At 41.8% G+C, this 22,746-nt stretch overlaps 1 protein-coding gene across 3 annotated transcripts in view; it reads right to left on the bottom strand.

The window, feature by feature from the left end:
- zgc:158464 (uncharacterized protein LOC791139 homolog) overlaps window positions 1-22,746 on the bottom strand; it is a 95,339-nt gene that overhangs the window by 19,182 nt on the left and 53,411 nt on the right. For 2 of the 3 annotated variants that reach the window (XM_042409393.1, XM_042409403.1), the window contains exons 3-4: window positions 8,344-8,562; window positions 7,313-7,411 (exon numbers count right to left, since the gene is read on the bottom strand). In XM_042409393.1, coding sequence (XP_042265327.1) covers window positions 7,313-7,411; window positions 8,344-8,562 — 318 coding nt within the window. The remainder of the gene's footprint in view (window positions 1-7,312; window positions 7,412-8,343; window positions 8,563-22,746) is intronic. The other variant, XM_042409411.1, reaches the window with a different exon arrangement.

Below are 22,746 nucleotides of genomic sequence, written 5' to 3'. Positions count from 1 at the left end.
AGGACACGAGTGTGGCTCAGATTCGCTTGGTTTCACAGCTGAATAACAGCCTTTAGCACTGTGGAAATTAAGGTAAACTAATTCAACGGTCAGGTGGATTTTTTTTTTTTTTTTAAATTCTATGCAACTGGAATCTCCCTAACCTTGTAGCATATTCAAAAAATACCATCAGTCCCAAGGTCCTCTTAAATAGTCATTGACTCTAGATGCCATGCTGCTGTATTGATGAGTGTATCTTTACACCTTGAAGCATTCTTCAATGACAAATTTGATGAAATTCAGGACTAAGGTGACAACAGCAATTGCCTACACACACTTGCATACACACTAGAACTGATTTACACATAAACCCTGAAGGCTCATCACACTGCCACAGACATTTTCATATATCCGCCCTCATCACATTGCCCTCTGTGAAACATGCACACACAGTGCTAAATAAAACTCTTTACTGCTACACTTGCTGATGGAGATTTCGACTGATTATCAATATATTGTAGTAGTGGGTTGAGTGTTTTAGAGACTGGAGGTGAATATCAAGTAGAAAATGTAAATCAAACTCAGTATGATGTCTTAGTCATGTGTATGTGTGTGATTTATTGGTCTGCACATTGTAAAGCACTTTGAGCATTGCTTATATAGCACTACACAGAAAGGTCCAAATATAACATATAATTATCTAACATTTTTTGGAGAATCTGATTATTTTAATTTTTGGCTGCAGTGTTGGTATATTACTTTCTTGAATGAAAAGACGCAGAAATCATCCAGAGACGAATGACTGAGGACTATATTTGAAGGAATATGTACAAAGATGGCAAAGTCTTTGTCATCTAGTGTGATTGCATTCCAGATCAATATGTCACCTCTCATTTGCATAATCCTGGATCCATGTGAGTACACAACACCTCCTGTTGACACAGGAATAGAAGCTATTAACGATTCTCAAACGACAAAGCTTCTTTCAATCAAGTTAAATGCACAAAAGTGCCCATGTTAGGACTTCAATGTGGGAATGAAAAGCCTACGAGAAAATGATAGAACAGCTTCATGTGTCACTTGCATGTGCTCCTAGCTTTGGGTATGTGGGATGCTGGCAGGATGTCACCTGAACTGGACACTGCCATAGCACCAGTCCGTTGGTGTATTCAGTAAGCTCGAGTGTTGTAAACACTGCAGCTGATTACTTATTTGTTTCACAGCCATGTTGACAGCACAGTTCATCAAAAGAACCAGAGAGTGCTTTAACAATGGACAACGGCTCCCCTTTTTAAAAAATCTCTGTTTACCTTCCCTTTGTTCTCCCAGGAGCAGATCTATTTTAAAAGCCAGGTATTTGTTTACCTGGGCTTTTCATTAGCCTGTGGCACTTCATCACTGTAAACAGTGCTGCACCATAAATCACCAGCTATGCTTGTTTCCACCAACGCCATTTAATTTAGTTCTGCTTAATTTGGTTTGCTAATTGCATGCATATTCAAAACAAGCTGGAAGATTGTGATGTTTATGCCACACATTATGAGCAAAAGAGCCCAGAACACAATACCAGCCTCTTCTGAAGATGTGTTTGTTCCATTGGCATCCAAATCATTACAGATAACAACTGTGTAATGCTCCAGGGGAACTGAAATGCCACCTCATAATTCTCTGCATACTGTATCCGTCACATTATACGGTCCAGCTCTCTTTCAAAGCACAGATCTGTTTTGAAAGACCACGTGTTTGTATTAAAAATGAAAGTGGCACAGAAAACAGGTGAGGGAAGATGAGATGACAGCAAAGCCTTTTCCTTGCTCTTCTATCAAGAGAGAGAAGGGAGAGATGGGTTAGTGACGGCCAGCCAGCAGGAGCTTCCAGGGGGGCTGCTGGGGGAGCGGAGCGCTGCTTCCATAGTTTGTGAGGGACGTTTACAGTGCTTGTTGTGTGTGGCCAATGTGTGTGAGTGAAGATAAGACCCGTGGCAGTGCTTGGTGAAAGACGGCAGGACATGTTTGAGGCTCATGAAAGAGGGCTGTCGGGAAGATTATCGGCAGGGTGCTGCAGCAGAGGCCGGGAGGACGAAACAGAGCTGTGGAGTGACAGGCAGTGTTGAGGAAACAGGATCAGCCAAGCACGGAGAAACAGGACCATGGCACCCACAAAACAGCTGGCCTCAACCTCGGCGCAGGACTGTAACCGAATCAATTATTTATTTTAGGACATTAGACTTGAGCCTCAGATTTCTGGGTCGTTAAGCCCATGAAGATTCATTAAAAAACCATAAAGCTCCCTCAGACCTGAGGGAGCAAGCGACAGCATGTCCCGTGTTAAATGCATGGTACCCCACTGGCCAGGAGCCAAGTTAAAGGAGTTACTAGCAGGTAAAAGAGGGCAAGGAGATTAAGTAACATGGCTCTCAATTCCATTCCTGCTGTGAGGAGACTCAGATTTCCAATGGCGGCGTGTCCATGTCTGGGTGTCTGAGTCAGTGTGCCATATGCATAGTCAAAGCATTAGGGTTTACGCTGATGGACATGCAAACACAGTTTCTCTCGCTCTCATACGCAGGTATGGTCAAATTCTAATGCATCTTCCTCACTCTTTACCTCCCTGCCTCATCCATCACCCAATCAGCAGCCAGAAGGGAGGCAGGCAAGAGGTTGTGGCAAGTGTGTACGTGCGTGTGTGTTCGTTCTAGAAAGGGGGGGGATACAGTGAGGATGAGTGATTAACCAAACCGCAAGTACACAGACTCCCAGCACCCTAACAAGGTAGGGAATTTACATTCCATTGCATACCTGTCAGGAGATAGCCCAACAGTGAATAATAACACCAGACCAAGAGTTGTGAAGAGGTGAGCATGCAGACAGTGATAGGGACAGCTGTGGAAAAAAAGGGCTGCAGCAACGAGGATTAGTCTGCTCTCTCCCTATCATTAATGAAGACAAATAGTCCTTTATGCAGATTGCATTATCGTGTTATGCCATGGTGGGAGGACGTAAGGAGCACTTGGTACTTATTTAATACCTTCTCTTTTTTTAAACACCCACTCCATGGTGAGATTGTGCATCTTTTTTCATTATCTGTTAATACTTTGTTTGCAGACACTTTCATTTCCCACATAATTGTTAGAATATAAACTGTGAAGGTTTTGATGTAACCCTGAAATCGAAATGGTGAGCAGTACCATTAGTCATTGATATTACACAGTCATAAAGTGTTTCGGCAACTACAGAAACATAACCAAAGAGAACTGCTCTCTAGAAACCTAACTAGCATATAGAGCTATCGCTATAAATAAAAATAGAAATTTACCCTTTAATATTTTTTTTTGTTCTTAATATGATTCACATATTCATCATTTTGATTAGTTTCCATATGTCAGCCTTGGTTTGCATTGTTTTTGTAAAAACTATGCAGATCATATAGTGAGTACTTTTCCTACAGAAAGGTATAACAACTAAAAAAGTTCCAAAAAGTGACACACCTGGCAAAATCTAACATCAGGCAGATTGACTCTAAAAAGATAGGTTCAATTTTTCAGGTCTGTCTTGAAACAACAGTCAAGTGCCCAAATGAACATTAACACATGTTTTTCTTGCTGAGATCATTTCTCCTGTTCATACTGGCCACTAAGAGATCCCTTCATAATGCACTGTCAGTATAAGTGATGGGGGACAAAATCCACAAGCCTCCTTCTGTGGAAAAAAGTATTTAAAAGTTTATCTGACGCTAAAATGAAGTTTCAGCCGTCCAAATTAGTCAAGACAATATCCTTCAAAGCTAATGTCATTTTAGTGCCTAATTCCCTCTTTTTATTCTTTACTAAAAAGGCTGTAACTGTGAAAGATATCCACTTCATTTGACTAACTCAGATGGATGAAGCCTCATATTATCTTCAGATAAACTCTTGAATAAGGTTTTAAGGATTTTGTCTCCCATCACTTACATTGTAAGCACATTTGGAGAGGATCTTCTAATGGTCAGTATTAGCAGGAGGAATGATTACAGCTAGCAAAACCTGTTTCTATATTTATTTGGGTACTGTTTTAAGCAAGACTTGAAAATTGTGAACCTGTCCTTTCAAGTAGTCCCAGGAAGGATGACACATAAATGACTGGTAAGGAGGGAATTATGGGATTGTCAGTAGTCCTAAAAAGTGGCTCCCAAGTGGACTTAAATACTGAAGCAGTGTATAATTTCTTGACATTTGAGGTAAGCTGGTTGCAAAGATCAGAGCCTGGGTGCAGATCCAAAAAAGAAAGCACACAAACTCAAGCCATGAAAGGTGGGAAACTTTCTCTAAGCCTCTTGATGTCTGGATCCAAGGCCGGTCTACACTGACACCTGCAAAAGCAACAAGGCTGTGTTGACAAGGCTTGTCCCAGAGAAGTCACTCTCATCTTTCTTTCTTTTTTTTTTTGTCTTCCAAATAGTGGGGAATTATTTCTGCCTGAATAAAACATAACACAGAATGAAGACGTGCAATAAATCAAAGTTCTTTTGAACAGCAGCTCTCTTCTTTGAAAGACAACTTAAAGACTTATCGCTCCAATTCCCAGCCAACACTTTGACATCCAGTGGAAATTAAATTAATCATCATCAAAAGAAGGACGCTGTCTGTGAAGGGGGGGAAGTTGGAAGAAGGATGTGTTAGTAAATAGTGCCCAAAACAAACTTCTGAGTGCTGCTTGACAGAAAAATAATGAGGGAGAGAAGCAATGTGATTAAGAATGCAGCATCCCTTATTTAACTAATCACTGGCAGAGGCAGAGCAGCGTGACTCCTGTCCCTCAATGCCTACATTACACTGAAGCACAAAGGAAACAGGAGCTAAGTGACAACTATAGGAAAAAAAAGAAAGATGATGAATCAATAGACACACAGATGATACATGTGTACATACATAAAGTTTGATTTGAGCCTTTTCAAACCCAACTAACTGTTGCACCGATTACAATAAATCCATCTTAACATGTCATTTATTCTACTGAGTTTTTTTTAAATCTTCAAAACAAGCCAACAATACTTCAGTGGAGTGAGATCATTTCACGTGTTTTCATCTCTTTCAAGAAGTCATACTCTCTAGGAGGTAGGATGGTACCGCATAGTGCTCTCATTACCTCCAGGTTTGAATCAAACACTCCCTTGAGCCTCTTTTTCTTTTTCCACAAATGAGATTCATGAGCTTTCTACCCTGCAATGCCACATAGGAGATTTTACACACACTTAAACATGTTAGATACTCCAGCGAAGCCCAGTTCAGCACCGTCTCTGTCGACACCCTGCTGCTGTCACTATGGCTCACTCTGTCATTTTGCTACAGTAAAATTACCCTAAAAGAGAACTGTCATTGTGGTATCCCAATGATTTTGGACAGTAATGTGAAAATCTACAGACACACAGCACGAAAGCTGGAATTAGTGTTTCATAATTCTAACTGATGTTGTCATCAGGGACTTCTTGTCCATTGACATGAAATTACTGAGTCAGTCTTTGGGCTCATAGAAGTTATGTTTGACACACTGACATTAAAATTTAATTTCAATATTGGGCTACCAGTTGAGAATAATAAAACTTTCTTATATTCTAATAAATCCACAGCGGGTGCTCTCAAGATTCTTTGGATAACTGTATTCTATTATTCACTGTACATGAAAGGTGGCTCGAAAATTTGATTTGTTTTAATGTTAGACATTAAAATTCATATAAAAATTATCACATTAATACTACATATGAATTAAGTTTTAGGGTGTACTTTCCTTCAACTGTGTGAAATGTGATCCACCTCCAGATCTTTAAAACCAGGCTTGACTGTCCCATCAACAGCAAAACACCACCAGGAATTTTTCATTCATTCATTCTCATTCATGTCATTCTCTTTATTTCTAATCATTGTTGCTTTATTGAAATGCCATGTAAACAAATCTGTACTTCCAAATTTCCCTACAGAAGGGAGATTAAAAGATAAAAAAAAAAAAACATAGGGAAATATCAGGAAATTATAATAAAGTATTAAAAAGTAAAGAGAATATAATCAAGTCATAATGATGACAGTGTACGTGTGCATTGTTTTCATCTTGTGTCTCGCTCTGTGAGATTAGATTTACACTTCTGTAATGCTTGATTATTCTTCCAAGCGTAAAAACAAATTACAAATGTGGCAACTTATCTTCCCTGCTGTGGACCACAGTGAGCCTTTGGGCCATGCATATTTTCATTGACTTTTTTGATTCAGCTGTAATTAAAAAAGAAATTGTTCGTTCATTTAGGATTTAGTCATCCTGCTGTTATCATGTGGAAGACACATCCAAACTCAAACTTAGTGACCTGAATCTTAAACCAGATGAAGCTCTGCTTTGTGTCTACAGTTCAGACATGTTATCAGCTTTGCTGTATGATGTACAAGCATACATATGTTCATGGTAAAAGCTTACCTATGGTAAAAACTTGTGAAACACAGCTGTTTAAATGTTTGTTCTTGTTAACATTTACTATTTGCAATTCACATCTTGAACGCCATGTTCACAGCATGTAACTGGGAAAAACACGTCAGTAAGAGTCAGACTCTGTGTGTTTACAGTGCTGGTTGATCTGTCTTTTTATACAACGAGCAGAGAGGAAACAATGTGAGCTTTGCACACCGGGCAGTACAGCAAAAATCACTTAGGCATGAGTCAGCTTTAGATTTGGTGAGCAGCACATCCCAACAGCAGGAAATACAGTGTCTCAGTGTTTTTTCTAATGGCTGTGTTAATTATTCTCTCTTCCTTTCATAGCATTTCTGGAAGTGGAGGAGGCGTCATTAACAGTTCAACTCTCCACCTTAGTGCCAAGAAATGTTTCTGCACTTTTTGTTTTTGTTACACTCATGTGAGCATTCAAAGGCTGATTTGTAGACTATTTCTACAGGCACCGGTGCCTTTTTTTTGGTCCACTTCAAGCACTGGGCAATCATGGCAGTAGCATCCTGAAATGTCATTCGAATCAAGACATTTTTCAAAGCAAGGTGATTTTCATTTGAAGTAGGTGACCTTTTCTCAAACTACTGGTGGATTTGAGTTTGAGAAAATGACAATTTAGGACTCTCATGATCTGGGAGAGGGTAATATTTTTGCAGTGTTAAACAAATCCCACAATTCCTAACAACTGGCACAATGTGCTTGTGACTGCAATTCTCAATAGCATTTTCAACCTGTGTGCAGATAAACCCCAAACAGAATCCCCAACATCTAGCGTATCCCATACAGTTTAGGCATCAATTATAAAAAGCTCAAACATAAATGTATACAAACAGACAAGAGACACTCCCCAGCCCCGTCTCCAATGGTACCTGTGAGGGATTTAGAGGTGCAGTCCTTTCTTCTGTGGGGAACTGTTCCAGTGCCACTTACAGAGCCCTCGTAGCTAATGCAGTCATAACAAAGCAGAGCTGTTCAAGGATAAAAAAGAAAAAAATATATATATAAAGAGAAAAGGGGCGATGAAAAATAGAGTCAAGGGTTGCTGACTTTCTTTTTTTTTTATAAAATCAGTGAAAAGGCTTGGCATCTTTGAAGATTTTGGGTGCATATTTATATTCCAAAGCCATGATCTTTCCAGGAACAGCCCTGTTTGATGTTATGGCTGTGTTAGCCATGCTGAAGCTCTCAAACCACAATGACTACCTGCACCTACATGCAGCTGCAAAACCAATCATGCCCCCCCCCCGAGTAGCAAAGGTATCATAATAGTTTAAACAGGCAGCGGCTGGATGAAAACAGCTCACAGTAGACTGGACATCTGCAAATAAACTTAGCAGGTGCTTTGAGAGAGGGGAAAAGGAAGTGTTAACAGAGAGTTTAGAGCAGCAGCAGCAGCAGCAGAAGCCTCAGATACTGACAGAAGCCATAATCATATTTGTTAAAGCTGGAAAAACAGACACCTGGGTTAGTTAAGCAGAAGAGAGGGTATTTATTGCATTAAAAGCTTGAAATTGAAAAATGGCAACCCTTACTAAAAAGCAGTCATTGCTCAACTGGATTTGTACATAGTTATATTCACTGTCTGTCTGAGAGCTTAAAGACTAACTTTAGATTTGCACATTTCTTGAAAACATTAAGCAGACTAAAGTTAAAAATGAGTAATTCTAAAATAATTTTGCTCTGTAGCAAAGAAAGAAAAGAGCAAAGAGGAGAATTTGTGTATTTATTCCTACAATCATTTCTACAAAAGGTAATTTTATTCTAAGTGTTTGTTTTATAAACTTCTCCTTGTGTCACATATGTTTATGATCTTGATGGTTGTTTTAAGGCACCTTGACTATGACTTCCCACTGGATATAATAAAGTTAAATCTCAACTCCCTCTGTCCTGGCTGTCATACCTGCAAAGGCTTTGGAAATCCTCTCCTTCTTCCACTCCCAGGGCTGATCGTACTCTTCAGGGGGTCGCTCGTCATCCTGGGGCAGACGGCTTTCTCTGGGGCAGAGTAAGCGCTCAGGGTCTGAGTCACCGCCGTTCTCGGCTGGCTCATATGGCGTGTCGTACAGGGGCAGCTGCCTCGCCGAGCCCTCCTTAGGCCCTCGCCCACCAGATCGTATTTCTGCAGACAAGAAGGAAGATTCATCATTAATGCTACATTTCTGAGATAAAACTTTTTCGATGAAAATGGCTCAGTGGGGTTAGAAACCACTGTCAGCAAACTGTAAATGTACTTACAAAATATCATGGCAGTAAAGGTTGTAAAAGTTGACTTGCACATTTCTTTTATAACATATGATTCATGAGAGAAGATATTTCAACTGATTTGACTAAAAGACAAAATAACTTCACATTCACAGTTAGCTAGCTACCTCCTTATACAGTGGGAAAAGGAGCCGATAACATCAGTTTGTATGCTAAGGGCACAGATATCATTTCCCATTTATGGCTGATAGTAAGGTTGAATAATAATAATAATACATGCTATAGAGCTGAGGCAAACTCTACATGATTATCCACTAAAATTGTCCTAAAGTTGTCTAGTGTTGTACAGCCCCCACCTGGTTGATATGAAATATGAGTGATACAACAGATCATGTAAATTCATGTAGTGAATTATGGTGACAGTTATGGTGACAGAGGGCAAAAGCAGAGGAGAGAGTTTAAAAACGGGTTCTCAGTAAAGCTGAGAACCTGCAAAAGCACACAGTATAACCTCCCTCAGTCCAGAAAAATCACACAACACTTCTGAACACTGGAGGTGCTTTCCTTCAGTTCACTGCTTTGGTGGCTTGAGACTCCCTATAGATACACTATGTGTTGTTTTTATAGCACCGAATACTGCCCTTAATCCTCCCAAGTCACAGGTCAAGTTGTGAAACTCAGCTGTGAATTATGATGAGCTGCAAAATACCAACTGTGAGCAGTGAGTATTATGGTGTATGCTTAATGACATTTCTGCACGATGTTTGTTAAGTCCATACAGTAACCCCTGCAAACAGGTCTAATATATTAACTAAACTGAAACTAATATATATATACTACAACCTAAGGTGGTCCTAGAGAGAATGAAAATCCTCATAAAATGTAATGGCCATTGGTTAAAATTAGTTAACATGTTTTTGTCCATAAATGGACATTTTGAACTGATGGTGTTGTAAGAGGAACGGTCCAGGAACCACCTCCTGATGCATATTTCCTCTACAGTAAAAACCAAACACATATATTCTACTCAAAAGTTCGAAGGACGCCCTCTCAAAAGCAACTACTTTGCAGCATGTGCCACTCATTCAAAGATGGAGTGTTAGAGAGGGCTTACAGTGCCAGACAAGAAATCATTGGACCAAGAAAGCTACTAATCTCTCCGTGTGGTGGGGGATTTTATCTTCCATAGTGGTTGGGCAAAAACAAATGAGGGCATAATGGAATTTCACCTTGTGCAATCTTCACTCAATGCAGAAGGGGATATGCATGTTTTGTACTTAGGCATTACTCAGTACATGCACCAGTTCACTCTTCCTTGAACATTTCCAGCTCAGTTTATCTCAAAATGGAGTTTCCGGTGTCCATATTGTCTACAGTCTATGCAATCATGAAATCTAGCTGCACTAAAGGATGCCTGGCCACTGTAAAAGGAAATATTTAAATATGTGTCTCAAAGAATTCAAGGACGCTGTGAAAATTGCATTTCTGAAAAATACAAAATAAGACAGTTTTTTAACCATTTTAACACTTCAAAGTAAGATGTTCTTCTTTTAAAAGTTGCACATAAGGTTTAGGATCATGAATTCACTGCATATATTCATGTTTATGTTTTGCCATTCATGTTGTAAATCTACTTAACATCACCTGACCTAAACTAGGATGCATGCACACTCTTTTATACTCTGTGTAAGGTGGTGAAACAGACCTGACTCCTAATTAAGCATCATGCCCTTGAGAACTCTCCTCCTCTCCCCTTTCCTCCACCTCCTCCTCCTCCTCCTCTTCTTTATCCCCTCCCCAATCTCTCTCTACTCATATGAAGTTGTTAGCAGCCTGCACCCTTCCTCCTAGGCCGCATGAAGCTGTTAGCGGCCCGCACCACCATAGAGTAATGCAATGTGAAGAGAATGAAATATTATGCCACACTACTGCATAATTGCCTCTTAGCCCAAGGGAGCTCTTGCGGAAAAATGAGCGATGCGTTGAGCCTAATGGAGCTACCCGTTGGTGGTGGTGGAGGGGTGGAGTGAGGTGAAGCTGCCAGGTCCCGTATCTCAGCGTAATCCTGCATTAGGCAAACTCGCACTCTTTGATCTTGCTGTTAAAAGACTTGGTATTACGAGATCCTGGCATGATTAGGTCCTACCTCCCCTGCAGAAGAACAAATATCTCTAGATGAGGGTGAAAGAGGCAAACGGAGGCTGCCGGAGGAGTTATAAGTCAAAGGGGGAAAAAGAGGAGGGTATTACTGGTGGGGTGGTGAGTAAATCTTGCGGGAAGATAATTGGAGGCACGCTTCCTTCGATAAACTTCTGCAGTGGATTGAGACTCCTTGATAGTTCCCAAGACAAAGGCCTTGTTGTATTTGACCCCCCCTCCCTCCCACTCTGTTTTTGGATTTCTTGCTTCCTTCCAACCTCCCTTCCTCCCTTGTTTCCTTCCATCCTTCCCTCTTTTCTTTCTTTTCGCCAGCTCCTGCTGAGGCATGCTTGGTAAACTGGGTGGGGACACATCTGTCTAGGCAAATTACAGTGATTGGCATGACAGTGGGCTTGCATGTTGCAACACAGCTGCAATCTATCTTCCGTCTTTGACCTCTACCCTCTGTTTAGGGTCAGAGGTCAGGCACCACACCCTCCCTTGATGTACCTTGTACCTCCCCCTCCCCGGATGTCAGAGTTCCTGTCCAGATGCTGCACTTCCCTTCTTTTACTTTTTGCTCTACACTTACTTAGCCTTAACAACCCCTACTTTCAAAACCTAAAAAACATTGCAATACACAATTTGATTTTTATTTTATTTATTTCAAAATTTAATAAGAGGATAAACCCCTTGAGATGCACCATCTCGTTTTCACGGGAGTCCTCGGGCACAAAACATGAGATTTTTGTGCCTCTATTTTATAAGGTGATGGTGTAAGCAGAAATTTCAACGATAACACTGTTAAAGCGGAGTTCTGCAACATTATCCTTTTAAATTTTCAGAGCACTGAGTGCTGCAAGTATTTTAAGAAATAATTAAACTTCTAGAGAGTGTGCTGTGCTCAAACAGGGCTTCAACAGCCATGTAGCAGCAGCAACAGCACTGACCACAACCATCTGTTAAGCGCCACTAAAAAGATGTGTTCAGGGGAACAGCAGAGCATACTGCTGAGAACAAAACAGCTGCATTCGAGCTAAGAACCGTTTTTCCCCTAATGAGAAAAGACATGAATACTGACTCACATGAAAACGCAACTGTAAAGCCAAAGCCAGTTAAATGTAGGCTTCCAAATGTAAGCTAAAAATCAGAAGCAAGGAGGAGAAGCGTTAAGCTTTTAAAGAAGTGACAGATCCAGTCTTTGTTATCGTCTTTCTCCCTGGTTCATGAACTTGAGGGATTAATCATATAGGAGGGAGAGGAATATATTCCATGCAATAGATCTGGGGAAGCTCCTGTTCTACTTACTACAGGAGGAGCCCTCTAGGCATATTATCATGGAAGTGCATGGGCAGGCAGAGAGCTCTGGATTAAATCAAAAAACATTAAGTGCAACCAACCTGGCAGCCGCATCCTGCTGCACATAAAGGACTGACCAAGCCATCTAGCCCTCATCAGCCAGACCACTTCTATCCTATTTGTCCTCCTTTCCCATTGTTGCCATCAAGTAAAGGTGATTGCATTTGTAAGAGAGTAATAAACAACTGCATGACTGTGCTTATATTGCAAGGCTAAAGCTGCTAATATGTAAAGGAAACACACACTCATCCGTCTCTCTGCTTGACTGCCACCCACACACTCCTACTGAGCCTAAGAGCATTTGCTGCTGTGAAGCGCCAGCAGGGGCACACTAGATATCTGGATTTGATTGAAGGGATCTCTCGTGCACTAGTGAAGGATTAAATGCGATTGACTTTACACCCGAGGAAAACAATGGCCAGAAAATACCCAGGCTTCAAGGATTTGCTCTGCCTGCCCTGCAAGCTAAGTCACTCTTAAATAAATCCTGTACCTGTGTAGCCATTATCATTTCAGATAGCTTGGTTATTAACAAAGTGGATCTCTGCTGAGTGTAGCCACCTGAAGAGAATGAAATAATGTCAATGGAGAAAAAATGGGTAACTGGTTATAAATTAAATTAAAATAGAGCAGTGACTTAGCAAAACACTTCATATTTCACACACGTAATTACTGCGCTGGCCTGCTTATGAATGCTAATGTTGAAATCTATTTTAGTAAACTTAGCCATGTGTGACATTGGCTCAGAAACACAGGTTTAAGAGGAGTACGGTGTTGATTAACGAAGCGGCTGCAGCAGGGATCTTAGGTTGCAGTGAGTCTTTTCTGTAGCTTTGATTTCATTTTGTTTGATTGTCCAGGTCTGTGCAGGGGTCGATCTAGCGGTGGCAGTCAGGGATTTGAGTTATATTGGAGTCCACCCATAGGTATTGTGTGTCAGTCACAGAGCTGGCTGACAAGTGAAGGTGTTTGCTCCTTGACCCGTGGTGGCCTGCTGTTGAGTGTCATTCCGCTTAGTGAGTGGAGCTGAGAGGAGTCTCTCGCCGCCGCCGCCGCCTGTTCCCCACAGACTACTGGGAGAATAGCTACGATAAGCAAAGACAAAACAAGCCTGTCAGCCTTGTGCTCACATCACGCCCCGATTTTGATTTCATTTTCATGTCTCATGCCTTTTTGAAGGAACAAAAGAAGCAAAGACAAAAGGAATAAATTAGCATGTGCGCTTCTGCTGTATGTCCTTTTTAAAGCCATTTCAAACTGTCTTACTTGATTTTATATTTGGAAACAATTTGTATAGTGTCTGCAATCAATTAGCTTTGATTTCCCCCAATTATGCTCTTGTCTTTCTTTTCACATGACAGGTTTGTCCATCTGCATGGAGGACGTCTGCTGCTGCTGCTGATGCCTCTCAATCAGCCTCCTGTAGACAGGACAAAAGCGACCATGCCATTTGTTCTCTCTGTCTCCTTCCTCCTGGCTCACAGTGTGCCAAGCTTGTGGTGGGTACACACTGAGGCCTCTCCCTGCCTGTCACAAATATATATACTTTTGGGGAGCCTGGAAGCCAAGTCTAAGTCATAGTCTATGCATGCTTGGCCCAGAGAGGAGAGTATTTTGGGTCTTTCAACACTATCTTTGGTGTGTGCTCTCTTATAAATGTTCTGCTGGAAGCCATACTTTTTGACAGACAAATGACACACAGTGAGAGGCAATTGTAGGCCGACCCACAGAGCTGTGCTGCATTTGTGAAATAATGTTAGGAAATATAACTTTTAAGTGGTAAGTCACAAAAGTGTATTCATTTGTTAACGGACAGGATACAGAAGCAGAAGAAACATGTAATCAAGAACACTTTAAAAGGAGTTAAAGGAAAAATTGTGCAGCCAGTCGCAAGTAATGTCGCAGTGAAGGCATGCCTGTGTGGGTGTGCACTCGTGTGTATGTGTAAATTTGCCATTCCCCCAGATGGCCTGAGGGAATAGATGCTGACGAGTGTCTTCCAACAACACGCTGACATGTATATGGATTCATTCCCTTACTGGAGCAGAGAGTAAGCCTGAAGAGGCAACACGCACTAGGCAGAAAACAAGAGGGAGGCGGGTGATGACGGAAGTAAGCCAGACAAAGTAACAGAGACGGAGAGAGAGAGGAAAGAGCAGGGTGCGTTCAAGGGAGACAGTTGGGATGTATGAAAAAAGAAAGAGACAAAGCGCAACGGCGAGTGAATAGAGAGAGGGAGGAGAAAAACTGAAAATTAGAGACAGGCAGGTGATGCAAGTTAGTCACACAGAGAGAAATAAACAAAGAGACTGCGACAGGAAGTGAAGGGGAAAGATGGAAGGAGACAGTGGGAGACAGAAGGAGAGTGGCAAGAATAATAAATATGCACAGCAGTGAAGGACTCTCCATATCCAGCAGAATGAACACGCATCACTTGAAGGCTCACTATGGATGAAAATAACTGTTAGGTGACTTATGAGGTTTTATTAACAGACCACTTCTCGTACGTGCAGTAAACTTGTGTTATATTTGAAGGAGCTTTCCATATCGTTTTCATGTGGCACTTCTTCAACAAAGGCTCAGTTTTATGTTTGCTTTCTGTCTTCACAGCGGGAGAAAAGCCATAATTCATTATTTATATACACATCAACCCACTAAGCTGTTTATTCAAGAAAAGCAAGAAGTTTAATTCCATCTTTCAGAAACAGCATGGGGTCACATCCCAAACACAGACGAGCTTATGATGGAATTGAGTTTCCTGTTATTATTAAAATGATTGCTAATTAACAAAGTCTGGCTTCTCGTAATGAGTAATTAACTGGATTTGCTGTTTAATATGGGATGATGTAACACCATTGGGGGGACTCCCTGTGATCCTGCCTTGCTGTATAACACTGGCAATGCCTCACCTATGTAAATGCCTATCCACTGCAGGACCGCCGCATGGACGGTGGCATTGATCCTATGTGGGGCGCAATTGCAATTACAGCTCGTTAGGACTGAGGTGAAAGCTCATTAAGGGAAGATGAATGGGGACAGCGGCTTGGAAAGGTGCCCGTCTACCTACATGAATCACAGAATAGGCCTCGCAGCGAACTCACGCAGCTCCAAAATGAACAAACAAAAAGACGAGCGGTAGATCAGCATACTGACAAGGCGACAGCGAGTACAGATGCGATTAGTGATTTGCCGTTACCATCGACTGCACTGCAGTGGTAGAAATTCCATTTGGACGACAGTCAGACACACAGACTCGGGAATCCTTTCACGACACGCAGAGAGGAGTGCTTTACACTTTAAGACCGGATGCAACATTTGCGTGTACTGTTTAATGCGAGGCTGTGACAGGCTGCTTGGCTGACGCTGTTGGATGCAGAGGGTCCCAGAGCCTTGTGGGAGTAGAGCTATTTTTTCTGCAGGCTGTGGTGCTGAGCTGTGCTCGTTCTGTGGCTATTGTTCCTGAGCTGAGATAAGACTGGTGGTGGATTAGAGGAGAGTGCACCCAGAGTTCAGGTTGTGTTCGGTTGCTGGAAGGAGAAGACACAATGGGAATGGGATTGGTTCTGGGAAGGGAAGAGGAGAAAGGTAGAGGAGATTAAATGAAAGGGAAAGGAAAGAGGAGTAAGCCTTGTCAGTGAGTGTCTCTTGTCATGATGTCTAATCTGCCTGTGTGGTCACAGGGGAGGGGGGACATGGAAGTCTGATGACGCGTGGATGTGGCTATGATGAATAGTCACTTCATGCCCCCACCCAATGGGGGTCAATAGCCCATTAATGGTGATAGGCCTCCAGCAACAGTCAGCAAAGACCCCCTTGCACTACCGCCACCTCGCTCCTTCAACCTTCAACCAGCTAACATTCCCCTGGGGGATGTCAAGACTGCCCATCTACTCTGCTCTGTTGGAAACAGAATAGAATAGAGAAAGAGATGACGTGGGGGAGAGAAAAGTCCCATCTGTGTCACAAGGGGAGCACTGTAGGAATAAAGTAGACATGGGTCAGACAGAGGCCACTTGTGTATCAACTACAGACACTTAGTACTTTCATTTTAGCTTTTAGAAACTTGAGCAAGCAAGATATGGGACAAGAGTCTTGTGTAAGCTTTTAAACGTGATTAGACATTGTCAGTAGCTTTTGGTGGGAATCGAGCTTGAGATCTTTCAGTAAAAGCATGGCATCATTTCTTCTGAATGGATCTCCATCCATTTTTCCTCAACGGCCATCTGCACTGCTCAGAGTCAAACAAAGCCAGCTCACACAGCTGTACACTTAAATGGGCGCCTTACAGAGGGTAAGAAGAAATCTCATACTTTATTGTGTGATAATCCGATAATCTCTCCCTGCAGCACAACAATGCAGACAGAAGCCGCAGCCGAGAAATCTGTGGGAAATTAAGTTCTATCACCTCCACGCTGAGCGGAGCTGACAGTCACTGTACCCTCCTTGGGCTGTCTCTCATTAGTAGAGATGGATGCATGCTGAAACGCTGATATATTTTACTCACAAACTGGGTTACAAACAGAGGACAGCAGCAAATCTTTTCTTGTGGCAACATTACGCAACCTGAACTGTGTATGACCTCAATTTTACTATTAGTAATACATTGTCAAGTCTAAACTGTAGGGGCTCTTACAAATATAACCCATAATGCCACTCATACTATTCCTGAACTTCAAAGTCAAGGCTAATTAGGAGGCAAATCAAGCTTAAAATGAGGATGAAAATGCAGCAAATTAGAAAAAATAGTGTAACTAGGTCAACAGAGAAGCATAAATATTCATTATGTCCCAAAAAAAAAAAAAAGCAGTTGCATCTTTGGACTAAAAGGGAAGCAGATAGGGAGACACTGGATTGCTTGGTATTGATTTGTTCCCTTTATTCGAGATGGCTCCTTCTGCTGGAGCAGCATTGTGACCTGTTTACCAATCCTTTCAGTCCAGAGGACGTGCATGTCCTCAGGGAAACGTGCATTAGTAGGACTTTGGCAATGCAAATAGTTACACAGCAGTGACCTCGGTCTCTCACTACGTGTGTGCTGTTTTGACCTTCAGATGAACACTACCTCTTGGTAGGCGCTCCACACCACTATATGTGGAGAGGGTAAATACAGTAAGGGTGGATTACCACGTTAAGCTGCTAACAGTGTTTACATGACTGTGTGTGATCTGATCCCCGTCACCCAGCTTCAGAGCGAATAAAACCCAACATGACCTCCAACAGATTAAACAATGGGAAACACTAACAGACTCAGATGGGTCAAGCCTTGTCTGGATGTTAAGTGAGCAATGGCACATTTACTCTCCATAATGTTAAATTGCAAAGTAAATTATTCATCATTTAATTTTTTTTTTTCCCCCCAAAATGTTATATTACAAAATTACAAAACTTTTAAAATGGCAGAAACAGCAGCTTGTTTCCCCGGAACACAAAATGATTCAATTTCTACAAACTAGATCATAGTTATTAAAATATAAATATAATATAAATATAATAAATTATAATAATACCAAAATAAATATACAGCATTTTGGATGTGAACTTATCATTTGAGGGCAGCAGCAATTTACAACCTAATCAGGCATATTGTCAGGCTTCTCTGTGGTGCTGCATCATTGTGTTTCTGCCTGTCACAACATGCAGCATTACTGCTGAAATGTCTTCAGCTTAAGGTTCTATCAAAACTAGAGAAAATCTGGCAAATGGAGACAAATGGCTCCGACTAAATATTGTGAGACGGGATAATGTTCATTTGTTTTTCGTGCTTTATGTTCCTTGCAGAATGAACACATGCCTGACTGTACTACATGGCTCGAGGTGTGACATCTGATGCATCCTCTCCGACTATCAGATGTGAGACACTGCAATTAGCCACAGCCTAATTAGAACCAACTGTACAAGTGTCTGGCGGCAGCTTGAGGCTGTATTATTGTTTATTTCAACTTCGCTTTTGTTCACACGTGTGCACTTGACGAAAAAACAAAACATGAAAGCCTTTTTTATGCATATCGAATACTATAACACACTTCACCTCTCTTCTGCTCTTTGTACACAAAGCCTCCTCACTCTGGTCCCTGCCTCTGTGTAGCTGAATAGGACTAAAAGTCTGTAGTTTGGTGTGTGCGTGTGTGTGTGTGTGTGTGTGTATGTGTCTGCTATCGGTCCTCTTCAGCTTCCATTAGATCAGACATCAGAGAGCCCAGAGAGAAACTTCTTGAGTCTAGTCAGACCTCTCAGCTCGGTCCAACCTGATTCACTCTGACAGGGAAGACGGACCAGGGCAGAGGAGGCACGTGAAATATGATCTAGCTGCAATGCCACAACTTCACAAACAAACCTACGATAAGCAGGCATAATGTGAAGGCCATTACGCACTGATAGGGTTGGTGCAAGCAAATGTGCATACGTGGGTCTGTTTCTGTTTTTCCACCGTATGGTATATATGGAAATGACTCTGTGTTCTGGGCATATTTAGCATCTTTCAGGAGCAGGTTCCTACATGTTTTAAATTGCTGACCGTCATACATTATCAATATTAATGTATAACCAGCAAACAGGTATGCAAAAAGACACATTTTTGTATATTGTTTATACCAGAAAATGCTGAATATAAACCATAAATATTGCAGCAGGCATGCACTGAATGCTGTTTTTATTAAAAACCTTTTCTGTTGTCATTGATTTTATTTTATTACACTGTCTTTGCCATGACATTTCATGTCTCTCATAAACTATTTGATGGATTTGTCACACAGTATCAAAATCAAAACTCTAGTTCCTTTGTTGGCATTAAAGTCAATATTTGACAACACTGCATGGGATGATGCATAATTTTTCACAAGGGTTGTATTTCTGAAATTTCATTATCTTTTCAGGTGGCTCACTGTTAATCAAAGGGTTTTAAAATTCATGGAGAGAGCTTACATAGAGTATCAATAATGCTGAGCACCTGCCCCAGAGGAGTAAACAAGGCAAAACACAAAAGCAGGCAAAAAAAAAGAAGAAAAAAAAAGAAAAGAGGATGTCATTTCCACTTTCAGTTCTTTTGTGAATTTACTGTTTGGCCAACTGAGGCTGATTTTACTAGTAAACTATTTAACAGGCGTACATACTGGTGACACATAACAAAGATAATAAAAAGCAAGGCACAAATCCTGCCTGCAATGTGTGTGCATCATGACAGCATGTAAAAAAATTCCAAATGAACTTCCTAATTCGACCCTTCTTCAAATGTCCCATAAAGACGAGCTCATAATCCTTAATGAGTCAAACACACAACAAAAACTCCAGAAGAATGAACAACGAATGCAAATTGACCCCGAGGGTGCACTGCAGAAAATGAGCCCTTGTAAACAAAAATGATTACCCACGAAAAAACGAGCTGCAATGTAAACCTTGACTAAGCTAGTTCTGTTAATGGCTAATGAGCAAATCCTTTAACACCTCCTACAGTGCTGCCACTTTTTCCGTGGGCTATTACATGCAGTAGTTTATATACTGCAGGAGTGGTGCTGGTTTATCGGCCGTTGATTGATGATGTGTGGGAATTAGTGTTAAAGATTTTTGGCTTATTCCTCTGTGACCTTCGGTTAAAGTGCCATTACTGTATGCCAATATAAGCTCGTAAAGGAAAAGTCCCTGACATTGGCCTATTCTATTCTGAGGCTGGATCTCTGTGATTGCTTCAGAAAATGATATATCTGTAGCACAAGTCTAACTTGTTTTTCTTTCAATGCAGCTAATTAGCGCTTCAGACATTTACATTATTTGTTCAGTATAACATTATGTTATGTTATGGCAATACATAACATCAGTAATGCTCATCTATCTCATTTTACAACAACATTTACATATTCATATAGCTGTGTTGGGCAAAGTGGTCCTGCTCTGATAATAATATGCCAGTGGAATTGCAATCCTAACCTCATCATATATTTATTACAATTTATGAAATATTAATCATAAAAAAGATAGAAAAAACAGTAATAAAAGATTTAGAAAACAAAACATAAAAGACAGCAATCACATAAGATTAAGGAAAGACAAACACAGCTGCCTTCATTAGTGCTTATAGCTGAACAAGGATTATACAGTAATAATACTATGTCAGTGTCTGCTGTGTCAGGCTCCATGCCTGAGTTTTATGACGCCTCTCTGTTGGCTGGACCCCAGACATGTGGCTGCAGCGTGCCACGTGGGCTTCTCCACCAACCTCGCCAGCAGCAACAGCAGCACCACTAGTCGCTCGGGAACCTCTGCCAAACATCCGTCAGCACACCACTGACTTTTATAGCCCAAGTCCCAAAAAAACTGCACTAATGAAACTATGGCCATGAGTGTGATCTCTGCCAGCACAGTGTTTTGGGAAAGGCAGTGTCACTATTGCAGAATTGTTATTAACGTTTTGACTGGAATTGACTGGCAAAGTCCCATAGAGTATCTGTGTACCATGCAGTTAAAAGTCAATGGCAATCCTGTAAAAACACTCATGCCAATAAAAATGAATGATGCTGACTGAGTAATCTGTGCCTCATCCTTTCCCGGATCCAATAACGTGCTCCTGCCACTGCGGAAAAAAAATCACAGCAGAAGGATGATAGGATGGCCAAGCTGTGGATCACACCACTAAAGTCAACAGAGGTTGACGCGAAAATACAAGTCATGAGAGTTGCTTGGTCAACTGAGTCATAAACTCGTGGCCTTGAGTTAGGAAATCCATTCTTTAAAACCTTCAAAACCAGAAAAAAAATGTGAGGGTGATGGGAACACAAGCAATTCTAACAGACACGCAATTAAGCTTTATTATTGCGGCTGAAAGTAAGGGATGGAGCTAGTGCAGGCGGTGAACAAGCAGTACTGATGTGCCCAACTAGGTTTCATTCTCCCACTGCATTCGCTGTTTCCCTCAGAAGTGTAATCATCCTCGGTGCGGTCTGGCCGCCTCCTTCAACCCCAGCAGGAATGTCGACTTCATTCCAAAATCCCTTTCACAAAATGTGGATGCAAGCAAAACACAAAGAGCCCGACCGTTGAGCAGGATGAAGCTCATTCTGTTACTAGGGCAGGGAGCGTGTTATCATAGGGTTATGAGCAGCTGCTGAGCATGTTTCGTAAAGGAATGCCAGTGTTGATTTAAGCCATCTCCCTCTATACGTCATGCTGTTCGAAAGGAATACCAAACTGCCCATTTTCTACTATAATTATTCACACACTCAAACGTATGTGGACTGCACACACAAAGGGACACACACAGATACTAAAAACTCCACCATGTAGAGCAAAACCATCCATTACTGAGGTCTAAAATACCACGTCAGGGCCTCACAAGGCTGCGTATCTGCTGTTAGCCTGGTATTCAGCCGGTGAGAGAACCAGCAAATGGAAGGCCTCTGGATTCCTCTCCTCCTCCTCCAGCTCTGTGGGCAACTACGCACATACAAGACCATGTTAAAGAAAGGTCAGCTGGCGTAGACACAAATATGAAGCCTGTGCTAACACGAACACATTTAAGGGGGACAGATGACTGGCACAAATGACTTGTACAACACACAAGGTGCATACCATGGGCTGACAACGACGCACACACCCATGAACATACGTCACACAGCCACAATAATATACCCCCCCCCATCTCCCTATAGTGTGCCAAGGGTGGGCTGACAAGACCCATCCCGCTTGGAGCTGCTAACACATTCTTGCACCTGCTGCCTCCCTCCCGACTGCTGCTCATCCGCTCTCTTCAGGGAGCACACACACTGGATTCCACACTGGTGAGGTGGCTGAATGTCGAACAGTCATAATCTCTCTGCTATGCGCAGTTGTGCTGTTAACCTCTGACAAGTGTAATTCTAACTCGGGTTCTCTGTTTTCTCCAATGAATAAAACATATTTTTGCTGAGAAGAAATCTCTCTAAGGGACTGACAGGAAATTAGGCAGATGAAGAAATGTTAGTGGCGAGAGGAGGTGCGGGGGGGGGGGGGCAATCTCTGCCAACTCTGGTGGAGTGTAAAAGAATTGATTTACGCTGAGTGGGAGTTTGGAGTCTATATTGTGTGTCTGCTCCGCTAAATACGTCTGTGTGTTTCTGATATGTGAGACAGACACCGGCAGAGAGACAAACTGACAAACATGAAGGCAGAATGTTCCAGCAGTGTACGAGGCAGCCTACTGAACATATGGAGGAGACAGAGGCTCCAGTCCTGTGGGCGTGCATGAAAGACTGAGAAGTCTGACTTCTTGCACTTCCTGCTGAGACATAGGAAGCTACCAGGATCCTGTCAGGAACAGGAGGGGCCAATTTCTTTGTGGCTCAGATTCTCCAGAACTTGTCAGTCTTTCCTCCACACACACAAGGGCCAACAAAAGAAAAAGTATTTGTGGAGTGACATTATCACCCGTTTCTTGCTTGTATACGGTGTGATCATTCCCTAAGATAACAGCGTGATTCATCACTTCACTACGCTTGTTTGCTGAAAGGCTGTTCTCTACTAATTCCTGTAAATCTCAGTGAGGTAGACAAGAATAGTGTTGCAAGCGTCTTATCACCATGCTCTCTATGTACTGACATTTTCCACTGCTGTTGTGTAAATTCTTGTGGACACACTG

Source organism: Thunnus maccoyii, chromosome 1, assembly GCF_910596095.1.
Source record: "Thunnus maccoyii chromosome 1, fThuMac1.1, whole genome shotgun sequence".
In the NCBI taxonomy this organism is placed as follows: Eukaryota; Metazoa; Chordata; class Actinopteri; order Scombriformes; family Scombridae; genus Thunnus; species Thunnus maccoyii.
The sequence above is the reverse complement of the archived record's forward strand: the minus strand, read 5'-3'. Positions and strand labels throughout refer to the sequence as shown.